This window comes from Coenobita brevimanus, chromosome 102, assembly GCF_032717465.1.
Source record: "Coenobita brevimanus isolate Jiangsu-jjx chromosome 102, ASM3271746v2, whole genome shotgun sequence".
NCBI classification, from domain to species: Eukaryota; Metazoa; Arthropoda; class Malacostraca; order Decapoda; family Coenobitidae; genus Coenobita; species Coenobita brevimanus.
The window spans coordinates 36000649-36016364 of record NC_137055.1 but is presented as its reverse complement, the minus strand read 5'-3'; the positions used below and the strand labels follow the sequence as shown (position 1 = coordinate 36016364).

Sequence of the window (15716 nt, the reverse complement as noted above, 5' to 3'; positions counted from 1 at the left end):
CTAGTCTGGGCTATAGTTATGTGTCACCACCTGTCTGTGTGGATCTCCCTCTCTCACTCTCTCTCTCTCTAACCCGCCTTGAAATGTCTGTCACCTGTCTATCCTGTCTATTGTTCTCTATCTATCCATCTCTCTCTCACTCCATCCATCTATTTCTACATGTCTATCTAAAAAAATGGGCCGTGTCTATCTATTCATCCATCTATCTATCTATCACCCTACATATCTATTTCTATACTGTATATCTATCTGTCAATCGCTAAAACAGTAACTCTTGCATGTCAGTCTATTTATCTATCTATCTATCTATCTGCATCTATTTAAGTTTTTCTATCTATCACTAATCACTGTATTCTTTGTAGGTCTTATGAAAAAAATATTATTATTGTTATTATTATTATTATTATCATCGCCTTTGTCCCTACCGTGTGTGTGTGTGTGTGTGTGTGTGTGTGTGTGTGTGTGTTTACCGATCCAATTATTCGTTTGCGTCACCTGTCCCTATCGTGTGTGTGTGTGTGTGTGTGTGTGTGTGTGTGTGTGTGTTTACCCATCCAATAATCTGTTTGCATATTTCCTCGTAACTTCACTTATTTTCGTTCAACATTTTATTACATACAAACAAAACGGAGAGAGAGAGAGAGAGAGAGAGAGAGAGAGAGAAGTGGCTAAAAAAAGGAGAAAAAAGTGGAGAAGCAAAAATAAGTGGCACTTCGAGATCCTGGATGGCTAAGTGGGTGAAAAAGTGGGGAGGGAGAGGATCAGGGAGAGATACGAGTGAGAGACGGAGGAGACGAGAGACAGAAGAGATGAGGGGAAAGGAGAGATTGAGATGATTTAACGAGAGGGAGTGAGAGATGATGGGGAATGAGAGAAGGCAAAATTATTAAAGACAGAAGGAGTGGGGGATGTGGAAAATTACAGGGAGAGAGAGAGAGAGAGAGAGAGAGAGAGAGAGAGAGAGAGAGAAAGAGAGAGAGAGAGAGCGGCGCCACACTGATAATAACCTAAGACTACCACCTCTGTCACTGCTTCTCTGCCTAACCTCTGTCTCACCCGTACCTGCCTCACCATACCTCTGCCTCACCCAATCCTACCTTACCTCACCCCTGCCTCACCTCATCTATGCCTCCCCTAACCCCACCTATCCTCACCCCTGCCTAACCTCACCTATGCCTCACTCATCGCTGCCTAAACCACACCCTGCCTCACCCACTCCAAGAATGGAAGGATGGGAGATAAGAATGGGAGGTAAAAGAGAGGTGAACAAGCAGTGGAGGGGAAGGGAGGGAGAAAAGTGAACGGAGAGAAGAAAAGGATGTAAAGAAAAAGAAGAGAAAGGGAGAAAATGAAGGAAGTGAGGGAAGAGTAAGGATGTGAAGGGGAGGGAGGGAGGGAGGGAGGGAGGGAGGGAGGGAGGGAGGAAGGACGGGAAGGGAAGGGAAGGGAAGGGAAGGAAAAGAAAGGAATGGAAAGGGAGAGGAATTTTTGACGGGGAAGGGGAGTGCGCAGTAAAGAAAATTGCAAGTTAGCTGAAGCGAGAGAGAGCAGTGAGGAAAGGTAAGTGTGAAAAAGTTAGGGTGAATGGAGCGTAAGGAAGGGTGAGGGGTGTGGGGAGAGGAAGGGTGAGGGGAGAGAAGAGAGGAGAGGAAGGGTGAGGGGAGAGAAGAGAGGAGAGGAAGAGTGGGGGGAGAGAAGAGGGGAGGAAGAGTGAGGGGAGGAGAGGCGAGGAGAGGAGAGAGGAAGAGTGAGGTTTGAGAGGGGAGGAGAGGAAGAGGATGGAGAGAGAGGTCATGAAAAGGGGAGGGAGAGGCATGTGAGAAACAGGGGAAAAGGGAGAAAAAAGCAAAGGAGGTGAGGGGAGATGAGGGTGAGAGAAGTAGGCAAGAAGGGTGGGCAGTGCGTGAGGGCATAAATGGAGAGTGAGGGGAGAGGTGATAAAAAGGAGGGATGGATGAGGGGAGGGGAGAAATGAAAGGGCTAAGGAGATGAGGGGAGGTGAAGAACTGAGGGGTGATGAAAAAGGTGAGAGGAGAGGCACGGGGAGGGAGAAATGAAGGAGGAGGGAGATGTGGATAGGGGAAAATGAAGAGACAGAGGGAGGTGAAGTGAGGGGATGAGATAAAAGGGTTAATGAAGATAGGAGAGGGGAAATGAGGGATGAGAGTTACACCATGGATGAGATGAGGGAGGAGAAGTGGAGGAGGAGAGAAGGGAAGAGGGGAGGGAAGAGAAAGGAAGAGGGAGAGAGAGACGGGAGAGAAAGGAAGAGGGAGAGAGAGACGGGAGAGAAAGGACGAGGGAGAGAGAGACGGGAGAGAAAGGAAAAGGGAGAGAGACGGGAGAGGAAGGAAGAGAGGGAGATAAGGTAAGAGGCGGGAAGAAGAGAGAAAGGAAGACGAGAGAAGGGTGAGAGAAGGGGAGAAGAGAGAAATTTGAAAGAAGGGGAGAGGAGAGAAATTTGACAGAAGGGGAGAAGAGAGAAATATGAGAGAAGGGGAGAAGAGAGAAATTTGAGAAGGGGAGAAGAGAGAAATTTGAGAGAAGGGGAGAAGAGAGAAATTTGAGAGAAGGGGAGAAGAGAGAAATTTCAAAGAAGGGGAGAAGAGAGAAATTTGAGAGAAGGGGAAGAGAGAAAGGTGACAGAAGGGGAGAAGAGAGAAAGGAAGACGAGGAGAGAAAAGAAGACGAGAGAGAATCGGAGGTGTGTTGAGGGGAGTAGGTTTGAGGTGAAGGGAGTGCGTGAGGGCAGGGCTGGAGAGAGTGAGGGGAGAGGTGAGGTCAGGGGGGTGAGGGGTAGTCAAGAGACCTCTGTAGTGTTCTGAAGGACCTCCTTGTTATCCTCCCCCCTCCCCTCACCTCCTCCCCCCCTCAAGCTGCCCTCCCTCTCTCAATTCCCCTCCCCCTCCCCTCTCCCCCTCTCTCAATTCCCCTCCCCCTCCCCTCTCTCCCTCTCTCAATTCTCCACCCCCTCCCCTCTCATCCCCCCGCACATATAGCCACCCCTCCCCTCATCCCACCCTTTCCCCTCATTCCACCCCTCCCCTTCCTCTATCCCTCCCTACCATCCCCTTCCCTCACACACATACTCATCCCTTCTCTCTACCCCCACATCAAACACCTTCACATTAACCTCTCCCTCTCCCTAATCCATCCTTTTTCTCCTTCCCTCCCTCCCTCTTCCCCTCCTTTCAACCTTCCTTCTCTCCTTCCCATCTCCTCCACTTCTAAATTAACCCCTTCCACCCTCCATCTTTTTTTTTCTCCTTCTTCCCTCCCTCTCATCTCATTCCATCCTTCAATTCTCTCCTTTCCATCTCCACCACTTCCAAAATACCCTCCCTCCCTCCAACTTTCTCTCCCTCCCTTCCTTTTTTTCCCTCCCTCTTTTTCACATATAAACCACATCTAGGAGCGGCCCAGTCAGTCAGTCCCACCATAAGGAGTTTCACAAGCTTATTTACTCTTACTATCCAGGTGATTTTACACGAATAACACGTGCCCAGGTAGAGACAGGCAGGTACCATGAGACAGAGGAAGGTAGATGGAAATAATAAGACACGAAGAAACAGAAAATGAGTATATAGGAGAGAGAGAGAGAGAGAGAGAGAGAGAGAGAGAGAGAGACTATAAAAATGAGGTAGAATAAGTGAGAGCGAACCGCCCTGAGCCAGTGCTGGTTATGAGAAAGAGAGAGAGAGAGAGAGAGAGAGAGAGAGAGAGAGAGAGAGAGAGAGAGAGAGTACCTTCAATAACCCATACCATCACTAACCCACATTTTTACCTTCATTTTTCTTCACTCTACCTCCAAAAGATTTCATTCAGGACACGAGACTTTCCAAAATAATACGTTTCGAGACAGCCTTCAAAAACCCAATACGTACGAGACTTTAAGAAGAAAAAAAAAAAAAAAAAAATCCTTCACAAAAAAAAAAAAAAAAAAAAATCAAAATAAAAAAAAAAAGCATGAATGAAAAGTAAATAAAATCGACATTGTAGTGAAAGAAGTAATCTATTATTCACTACCCCTCCCTCCTTCACTCCTGTTTATCAATAATTCTCTCTCTCTCTCTCTCTCTCCCTCCACCACTTGTCTATCATCATCATCATTATTCCCTCTCACTACCATCATCATCTTTTTTCGCTGCTTCTCCACTCCCCACTTCACTTTTCTCCTTCCTCTCCACTTCACCTTCTTCATTAGCTAAACCAACGAGAAGGTACACCTCTCTCCTCCTCCTCCTCTCACTCTCTTCTCCTCCATCTACTCTATCACCTCCTTCCTTCTCTCCTCTGTACCCCTTTCCCTCCTTCCTTTACCTTCCCCCCTCCTCCTCCTCTCACCTTTTATCCTGCCCCTCTTCCCTCTCTTCTCCTCTACACTGCATTTTTTTTCCTTTCTCTCTCTTAGACCCACTCCCCTTCTCTCCTCCCTTATTCTTCCTATCTCTCTCCTTCCCTGTATCATCCGTTCCTCCCCCTCTTCCTCCCCACCCCCTAATTCGCCTCCCCCTACCCCCTCCACCCCAGGGGCCCCTCCTTCACCTTCACTACTCCCTTTCATAGCCTAACTAGAGCCCTCAACCCCCCCCCTTCTCTCTCTCTCTCTCTCATCCACTTCTTCACTCTTACCAAATATTTTCTAAGCAAATTTTTCTTGTTTCACTTCGTCTTCTCCCTTCAGGATCCACCCCCCCCCCTCTCTCACTCTCATCAGCCCTCTCTCTTCCTTTCTCCCCCCTCCCCTTTTCTTAATACTCCCTCTTCTGATCTTTCCCCACTCAACAATCTCCCCTTTTTTCCACCCCTCACCAAACCCTCTCATCCTACTCTCCCCTCCCTCTTTCTCTGCTCCTTTTCTTCCTTCTCCAATTACCATCTAACCTCCTTTCATCCCTTACCATACCCTCTCATCCTTCTCTTCTCCCCTCCCTCGCCCTCTACCTCCCCTCCTCTTCCTCTACCTCCTACCTCCCCTTCTTCCTTTCATCCTTATCTTCTTTCCTCTCTTCCTCTCTATCCCCCCTCCCTCCTCTTCCACCTCCCACCTCCCCTTCTCCTACCTTCGCACCGTATTCTCTCACCCTCCTCTCCTCCCCTCATCCTCCTTGCCTTCTCACAAACCCAAGACTAACACACCTTTCCACTTGAATATATTATCCCTTTTTCACCTACCCACTCCTCCTCCTATTCCTTTTCCTCCCCTCTTGTCCACAACCTTCTACACTAACTCTCCTCCCTTTTCACTTCTTCATTCGTCCTCTTCTTCATACCTTTTAACAGTACTTTATAACCTCAGTCTTCGTCGTCCTCCTCCTTCTCCATTCTTCCTTCTCGCCAGTGCTTTCTGTCATTCCTTTCTCTCTTCCTCTCATTAATTCATTTTTCATGTTGCTCTTCTCATTCATTCATTCATTCCTCCCCTATTCTCTTTTCCACATTATCTTCTAAACTAACTCTCTTCCCTTTTCGTCTCTCCTCTTTTTTCTTCACTTTCCTCCTCCTCCTCCTCCTCCTCCATTTCTTTTCTCCACAGAATTTTCTACACGCCCTGCTCATCTCTTCTCTTCTCCACCACCATCTTCCCTTCCTAAGTGCTCTTTTTCTTAACATAATGATCTGTAAGTTTTTCCAATCACACTTTTTCCTCTCCACCTGCATTACCCAAAGACCTGTAAGAGGCAGGTAAGAGACAGGAACAAACAAACAATTTTTACTCATCGCAACACAGGCAAACAATATATAAAGAGAAGGCAGTGGGAAAAAATGAAGATTGTAAAAGAACTGAAGACAGGAGAGAGAGAGAGAGAGAGAGAGAGACAGACAGACAGAGAGAATTGGAGAAAAGAATATAAGCTCATCACACCCACCACCACAATCACCACCACCATCACTATCACCACCACTACTATCACCATCCAGCTCAACAACACATAAATATCTTAGAAACAAATCAGTCATCCCAACCCTTTAATATCAAACACTCATCTCGCTGCGAAGACATAAATAACTATCATAATTAATAATAAATAATAATAAATAATGAAGATACAAACATAGGCTGTAAAGAGGGTTGGTGATAAACTAAGGGGAAGGAAAGAGTGTGATGTATGGAGGTAATGTATTCTTCTCCCCGGCCACTTGCACACAACAACGTTATTTTATACGTGCACACACCACTATATCTCAAACACACACACACACACACACACACACACACACACACACACACACACACACATACAGAATTCCACACACCACCACACACTGTCACTAAAATACTCTGCATCACAAAACACATACACAACCCACCAATTTTAAACACTATACCACAAATCCACACATGTAACATCATCACAACACAACACAGCACCACAATAACACAACGTAAGACCACCACCACAACACAGCACCACAATAACACAACGTAAGACCACCACCACAACACAGCACCACAATAACACAACCTAAGACCACCACCACAACACAGTACCACAATAACACAACCTAAGACCACCACCACAACACAGCACCACAATAACACAACCTAAGACCACCACCACAACACAGCACCACAATAACACAACCTAAGAACACCACCACAACACAGCACCACAATAACACAACCTAACACCACCACCACAACACAGCACCACAATAACACAACCTAGCACCACCACCACAACACAACCTAGCACCACCACCACAACACAGCACCACAATAACACAACCTAACACCACCACCACAACACAGCACCACAATAACACAACCTAACACCACCACCACAACACAGCACCACAATAACACAACCTAACACCACCACCACAACACAGCACCACAATAACACAACCTAGCACCACCACCACAACACAGCACCACAGTAACACAACCTACCACCACCACCACAACACAATAACACAACCTACCACTACCACCACAACACAATAACACAACCTACCACCACCACCACCAACCAGGCAACACCCCCAGCAAAGACTCCCTTATTTTTGTCCGTGTTATGATAAAGTGGCCGTCACTTTCTAACTTACTCACTCTCACTTACCCACACCACCACCACCACCGCCACCACATTTTACCACATTTACTCCTCGTGTTGATGAAGGAACCCGTAAAAAAGCCAAGACTTAGCACTTGTGAGAAGAAAAAGCATCCTTAAGACACTCAGTCCTATTCCCCCCCCCACCCCCTTGTTAACACCAGATTATTACATTCACCTTCCGAGCCCCCATATTTTTCTAGTTTTTTTTTTTCTTCATTTTTTTTCTATAGGGGACTTCTGTAAATTGAACCTCATCATCTGGTCGCGATGAGTAACAGGAAAGACATCACCATACTGAATGATTTAATCCCTTCCCTATGAGGGGTATCTCCTTCACTGCCCCTCTAGAAGCCTCAGACGGCCCCAGGAACAGTGTTCAACCCTAGCCTAGATAATTTACGCCACAGGGGACCATCTTATGTTTCGTTTCGTTTCATTTACAAAGGCCCCAACATGCTTGCATGCGTCAGCCTTCGTCACCCAATGGTGGCCGTCCACGCTGCTCGATCTCTATCCATATTTATGCAAAAAATAAAACATCTGGTCACATCCTGGGTTTGGACCGTGGTAGGTTGGCGCACGTTCTCCTCTGACCCGAGACCTCTGTTACCCAATAACCCCTTCAACATGAGGACATCATCATTATTTTATTTTTCTTACTTCCAGATGATTTTATTTAACTTGGGAAAGGCCTCTCGTACTGAAGTTCAAAGAAAAAACAATTCAAAATAGTCTGGTAGTGGCAAAGATTAGGTCCGCTACCCGTCATTCTTTGTCATTCACCTCTATCAGAGACATTACCTCATTCCCATCTAAATAACGCCATTATTCCCACATAGTTCCCTTCCTCTCCTTCTAACCTGAACCACCATCTCCATGTAATGACCTTCCTTCACTCTACATTCGGCCCTCAGTAAGTTCCCTTCCCTTTGCTCCCCTACATTTAAATTAGTCGTCTCTTTACCGCTATTTCCTTCTCTTCTAAATTTGCGCCCTATAAAGCTGGTCCATTCCTTCTTACTGGTGTGTGTGTGTGTGTGTGTGTGTGTGTGTGTGTGTGTGTGTGTGTGTGTGTGTGTGTGTGTGTGTATTCCTTCCCCGTGATATCTAAACTGAGACAAGCAGCAGACAGGTATACAAACATGAACTGATACACACAACATAGGCTCACACGCAGGCATGTGGACATAAACCTAATAACAGCAGCTTTAAAAACGATTACTGCACACATACACACACACACACACACACACACACAAGCTCCCAAGGACAAGAAACAGGGAACTCATTTAAATCATCTTCAATAAATCCCCCAAATCAAAACAAATATACGTAATAAAACAGACCAACAATTCCAAGATATCGAACCAGCCATTACCTTAAAATAAAACCATAAACACCACAGGATAAAACTCTGTAAACACAGACTTATACCCAGCTGGTGATTTACGTTCAATATGCATCATGGGTCTGGTATTTGGAGTGTCGTGTTTATCCTGCCACACTTAAATGGCCCTCAGTAATGGACTCCAGGCAGCTTCCTTCCTTTTAACTTGTTGTCTTGACCTTGCATGTGTCTTTTTTCATTTCCTTTTGTGCAATATGGCGTTTTTTTACTGTTACTATGGTCAATGCACACACACACACACACACACACACACACACACACACACACACACACACACACACACAGTACATACACAAATAAACACAAAAATACATACACCCAAGCACTAAAACCACAGACACCCGTACCAAAAAAAACTCACACATCCACACACAAATACCAACATGTACACAGCATACACAATAACGAAGCTAAAACTTTAAGGATGCTGAGGTGTAATATGCAAAGTAAATCACTAACGAAGAAGTGTTACGAACCCGCCATGTCACTTATGGTCCTAAAACTCACTGGGCTGGCCCGACAAGGAAGTAAAGCGTGTGCATCCAGATGGGTTTACCAGCAACAACATCCCAACCTACTAAGATAACAACTTGTGGTGCTGGGATTGGGTTCTGGGATTGATGAGTGTCCTGTGGTGTGCTGTGGTGTGGTGTGCTGTGGTGTGGTGTGAAGTGGCAAGCTGTGGTAAGGCACAATAACAAAAAAATTTGGCAATGGAGTAAGTGTTTGAAAGCCTCCACAGCCAACAAGAATATGAGCTAAGTTTTCACGATCATGATGTTGACGACGACGATGATGATGATGATGATGATGATGACTGATGGTGATGCTGTGGTGGTAAGTCTAATGTGCAAATGTGGTATGATGTAGTGCAATTCATTAATGCTGTGCTGGTACAGTATGGCAATGTTATTTATGCAGTACAACACCAAAGCAAATTCAGCAGCCATGTCATATTATTTATGGAGTACAATAATGAAGCATCCACGGAAGTGAGACAGTGATGTAATGGCAATCCCCCTTACGGTATTGTTCTATCTATCTATCTATCAATCTATTGCCAGACGCCTCAATCCCGTTCGGGGTGGCCACATACAAATCGCCTCCACGTCTCCCTGGCTCCCGCCATTTCACTGCCCCGCTCCCAACTCAGACCCCACACGAATATTTGAAACTGATTTGACTATGACTCGTGAAATGAGGTACCATATTAATTTCCCAGCCATTTATATATAAACAAGACAGTTACTGGGACAGGTTCACACTACAGTCCCTGGTGCTTTAAAGGTATGCTGGTAAAAGCCTGATATGAGAACTTCCTCACTTCCATGATATACTTCCCTATTGTAATCACCCAACTCCCAGTCAACTTTACTTAAATTAGGGAGGGTTTCTAGCAGTAAGGGGTGTTAATGAGGTCTACAACATACTCTTCCTGTTTGAAAAGTAACCCACGTATAATAATTTAGACAATAAAAATACAATAAATATATGTCCTCTGATTGAAACACAAGATCAATAATAACACTGCATTTTCAAGACTTTACTGTAGTTCATAAATAAGGACCTCTACGGAAAAATTATGCAGTATAAAATGTATAAGTCCAAAGCAATGCACAGGAGAGGTGATGATCTCTTGACTATCCTTGTTACCTACATCTTATCTCATTTCATCCTTACAAGGGAAGAGGTTATAATGACAATGAGGATATGATGATGATGATGATGATGAAGGTAAACAATAAACATGAAGATGAAGACAATGATGATGGTGATGATGAAAATGATGATGATGATGATGATATGCTGTGGTGCAGCAGGGAGCCATGGCAGTGTTGTGTAGGGATGAACTTAATACACCACTGCTTAAAAGGTCACAGGAACGTCTCACTGTGTGTGTGTGCGTGTGAACCAGTGTGTACGTATAAAAGCTGTGTGTGTGTACATGCCATTCTCATCCCATCTGCTTTAGAAATACTGAAGAACGTACACATACTCATCATATAAATGTGTGTGTGTGTGTGTGTGTGTGTGTGTGTGTGTGTGTGTTCAGAGAGAGAGAGAGAGAGAAATATACAACCCAAGATAGAACACACTGGAGGGCAAAATTCACTCTGCATAACAAATAAAATGGAGAGAAGAACTGTGAAGATAAACCAATAACAGACGGACTAAAGGAAATCCTAATGCAACATGTTAATCATATTCCTGAGAGAGAGAAAAAACACGCGAACACTGGTATCTACTGTGCTTTCCGAGTGAACATTTATATTTCCTCTGCTACTTTATATCAGTTTATTGATCCTGATGGAATTCAACCCTTTCATGCTCTGAATATGTCTAGTATTCTATCTGAACTAATGCCTGATGATTATCTTGCCCTGACTGAGCCTTAGGGGTCATGTTAATGTACCTCTCTCTTGCATCTGAGAAAATTACTATGATTTTTCACTATAATTTCTTTAAGTCACTCAATATGAAATAACACATCTTTTAAGAAACACAAGTACGATCAGTCTTCTCCATCTTTTTATTAAACCAGCAAAGGAAAATATGCTGTGAAACCGTTCCCTCGTCATCCACAATCATAATGATGCTGAGTAATTAACAACATTTAGGTTAGGTACTGGATTCCCCGGACTCCAAGTGAAAGAGGGTAAGTGGGTTAAAGTCTGGGGTGGGAGGCTGCAGGTTACAACATTACACCTCACACACACACCATGCTGAAAAGTTAGGCCGGATGTGGGAGGAGGAAGATGATTGAAGCGGAATGAAATTCTGGTTTAAAATTCTCTCTCTTCTCTTTCCAACCAATTTTCTATTTTCCTCCTTTCTATCACCATTCTCTCAAATCTAATTCCTTTCTCCCCCCTTCCATCTCTGTTCTCTTCTTCTCTGTAATCTGTCTTTCTTTCCTTCCAGCTCCTTTCTCCTATCCCTCCCTCCTTCCTCCTTTCTCACTCTTTCATCTATTCTCTCTCCCTCTTTCCACCTCTACTGATCCCCTTCCTTCCATCTCTTCTCTCTCTCTCTCTCTCCCCCTCCTTGCATCTCCTTTCTCTCTCTCCTCCCTCCTAACTTTCACCACACCCCATGATGAATAGTTATGCGAGATGCAAGAGTATGGTGGGTGAGGGGGGTTTAAATTCCCCTTGAAACTTCAATCGAGTAAATATATACATAATACCTTCCATCCTTCCATCCATTTATCACACTAATCCTTTATTGCCCCTTAAGGAGAATTGAGACCCGATGCTATGTTACTCAGTCCAGAAATTAGGAGAGATGCACATAGTCAAGGGCTACATATTAATAATAATAATAATAATAATAATAATAATGTACCAGTAATTCGAAAAAAAAATCACACAGTCACAGGTACACCATATACAGGTACTGTACTTTAATTTGCCTCCGGGTTAATTTAATGCTTTATAAATCAAACTGAATTAATCACACACTGAACTGTAAAATGCAGTAATAACCTCCAAACCTAACTCACCCACAAAATATTAATCATGGTACATACAAGCATGACATACATCTAATCCCACATACAGTATGCTTGCACATACAGTATGCTTGCACACACACACACACACACACACACACACACACAGTCTATTGCAAGCCTCGGAGATCAAAGGTTAAATTGGGTTATCTTAAGTACTCCCATCGTGGAATATGCAACCTGATGCCCTCCTGCCCACTCCACAGGGGCTCAAGTAACCCCAGATCTCGGTGTTCTGAAGAGGATGTGAGCCAACAATCGGATATGAACTCAACTATCACTCAATAATCCCACTTAAAATCTTTGTTGTTGCTGTATATAATCATCATCATAATCATGACCAACACCACCACCATCACCACTACCACCACAATCAATATCACCATTACCACACCAACACCAATAACTGCTCAAATGAAATGGATGCTAACTCAACAGGTCGTCAATAATTCCTCTAAAATACTTTTTTTTTACAATCCCTAGAATTATTACCCCCCCCTCACCATACACTTAAATGGCATATCTGAATGAACCAAATCGGAATTTAACTCAACTACCACTAATTTACCAATAATTCATCGTCATTGCCATTACCATGACTCATGCAACTGAAGATACGACTGCTGTGAAGTGGCATTTAACTATCAGTCAGTACTTTCTCAATAATTCTTTGTCAATATTGACACCACCACCACTAACCACCCAAATCCTATTTCTCACAAATACTTGGAGTGGAAGGGATCCAAAAATACAAAAGAACAGCATGAAGCTATGAGACCTAATAAAACAACTAAAATACAATCTCTGTAGTGGCCCGAAAATTTCATTTACACCAGATAACCCTTAAATGCCACCATTTTCTTTAAGTGCTCAGAAACTCTCCTCCACTATGAATAAGGATAACTGAACTGTATCACCCCTTGATGCCTTAGCAATTCATGGAATATACACATAACTTATCCCCGAAAATGTTCCACAGTAATAAATTTCAAAACTTCAGCTGATCATATACGATGAGAAAATATAAGTTTCACAATGTAATAGTCACAACAAGCACTGCAGCAAAAGTGTAAGTTTAGGCACTGTAAGGGAAAAATGTGGCTGTTGTTTCTGTGCACTAAAATTCACTACAAATAATAAATAGCAAAGGAGATACAGTACTCCCAGCTGAGTAAAGATAAATATTGATGGACAAACCCAGACTACATTACTGTTTGCCTTTTTTTTTTCATCAGCTACTGATAGAAAACTTAATCCCAGGAGTGATCATTAACATATCACCTCCATGTCACCCCATCATCATCTGCCTTCAGCCAGCCTGCTCTCCAACTGGCACCCCCTCTCTCACACAACACTCTGCCCCATCCCTCAATCACATCCCATCTTCCCATCCCCCTCCACCTCACTCATTAAACAATCTCCTATCCTAATTCTCATTCTCCATTCTCTCATCATTTTTCTGCTGCCCATCATCAACAAATGCATAGGTGTGAATGTAACTGGAGAACTGTCTTGAACTTCCCATGGGATGCATATATGGGAGCAAAGTACACAACATTATACTGTAACGATATTCAACCAATGTATTATGTGCATGTGAGCCAGCCCCATGGCATAATTAGTCTGTATCATTATAGTTCAGGGACACGTTCCATAATATCACAACTTTTTCCATACTACTGGTATTGTTAACTGGAGGGAAGCAGCATAAATTACCTGCTTTATCCGTACACACGAGGAAAGTTCCTTGTTACAGCTTGCCCACCAGTTCAAACCTCTAAATGTGAGACAGGTGTCAGCAAAGCAGTAACCTGACAACTGCCTGTATGATAACTGTGAGAAAAGGGAGATGTTACAGAAGAAGGACCATGAGGGAAGTTACTGGCTCCTACTTCTCCTCCTTCTCTTCCTCCATATCGTTACCAGACAAGGGAGTTTCCAGCTAATGCTTCACTAGCATGTCTCACATTCAATGGTTCCACTTGGTGATCAAGCAGGGTGGGGTTGGGAGGGGACTTGTCAACCAATTTGAACTTTCACTGGAAATTTGTAACTTACCACGAACTTGACAGTATAAAAGAAAATAAGGGCAAGCACCACATTTTGTGATGAGGACTTACTGCAATGTACTGGTCTACCTCATTATCTCATCTATCACTATTAGATACCCCACCTTAGCAATGTGAAAAAATTAACTCCCCCGCCTATCCATGGCCAGTACGCGGTTATCCGATGGGTTTTGTTTTTTGAACCGAATTTGATGACATTTTTGAATTAAATTTTGTGTTTAGGTTGATTTATAAACTGTTTCTAGACTTACATTAATGCATTTTAGTCATAGGTGGGGTGAACACTGAGTTTGATTTTTTTCAGACTTACTTTCAATTATTTCCAAATTTTATTTTTGGGTTTAGGCAAGTTCTAACTGCATTTAGGCTTAGTTTAGCTTGTAGTAAAGCTATTTGGGGGTTTAGGTGAGCCAGAAACTTGTGTTTGGACTCATTTGGGAGGGCTTTGGACTTGGTCGGTTGGGGGGAGGAATCCCCAGGCTCCCAAATGCATCCTTATATAGTACGTTCTATGGTACAACATCCCCGTTTAACTATACCCCAGTTCAACGATGGGTTTTCCCAAATGCAACTTATCATAGGGACAACCCGTACTGTCTTAAATCATGTGCAGATATTGAACACGAAATATTGTGTACTTTAACATCTATACTCGATCCACTTTACCATGGCCCAGTGCCATTTCTCTACTGTGAATGCTGAGTTGTAAAAAGATTTGTTAACACCTGAATATGATATTAGTCATAGAGAAGTATGATGTAAAGGAAGTAGGGCTAAAATTTTGTCTTATTCTGCCACCAAGCCTTGGAAAATAAGCTGCAAATGGACGAAAATCTCTGCCAAGCTAAGGTGGACAACCTATTAATGCTGTGTTAAGTAAATGCTGTAGCTCCTTACCTGGTTGTCTGCGAAGTTCTGTGGCTGCGGCGGTGCCCCTGGCGCTGGGAGCAGGGTGGGGGAGTCCATGGGCATGCTAGTGGCCATGTTATTATAGTCTGGACCTGCAGGGGAGGAGAAAGGCCCCCCGGCACCAGCCAAGGTGGGATCTAGCATCCCTGTGGGGCCACCCATCCCTGCCTCAAAGCCCGGGTGGTCAAGGTGTGAGAGGACCTGAGCACCGGGCCCGCCCATCACCACTCCCGCTCCACCCACCAGCTCCGCCTCCTTTACTCCCACCAGTCCATTGTTCTTGGTCAGTTCTTCCTCTGAAGGTGAGCCCTGCCGGCTTCCAGGTGTACGGCTGGAGATAAGAGAGCTTTATATTAGTTAAGCATTGCTTTTATCTACAATACTTAAACATACCTACATGTACAGGCAGTCCTAATTATGTCAGGGATGTGGTCCGGCATATCACAGCTTCTTCATGCAACTAGTTCTGTTTACTGGACAAACAAATGCATCAGATTCATTGACAGCAATGGAACTTATCAGGCTTACTGTTCTGAATTTTACTGGAATTTGATATCTAAACTGGTGACACAATGAAGACTTACTGCACTTCTCAAACTTGTTTACCAGAAATTTCTTAAAAAAAAAAATCCTAGGTCATTTTACGCAATGCCATTTTCATTAAATACTTTGAACTTTATCAAGTGATATATAAAATGCTTCTTTCCCCCCAAAATGTCAATCATATAATCAACATAAATGTACAGGATACACAGACC

General features: G+C 43.7%; 1 protein-coding gene across 4 annotated transcripts in view; it reads right to left on the bottom strand.

Moving 5' to 3' along the window:
* pum (pumilio) overlaps nt 1–15716 on the bottom strand; it is a 494630-nt gene that overhangs the window by 257932 nt on the left and 220982 nt on the right. For 3 of the 4 annotated variants that reach the window (XM_080284657.1, XM_080284659.1, XM_080284660.1), the window contains one exon: nt 14947–15304. In XM_080284657.1, the coding sequence (XP_080140783.1) occupies nt 14947–15304 (358 nt within the window). The remainder of the gene's footprint in view (nt 1–14946; nt 15305–15716) is intronic. The other variant, XM_080284658.1, reaches the window with a different exon arrangement.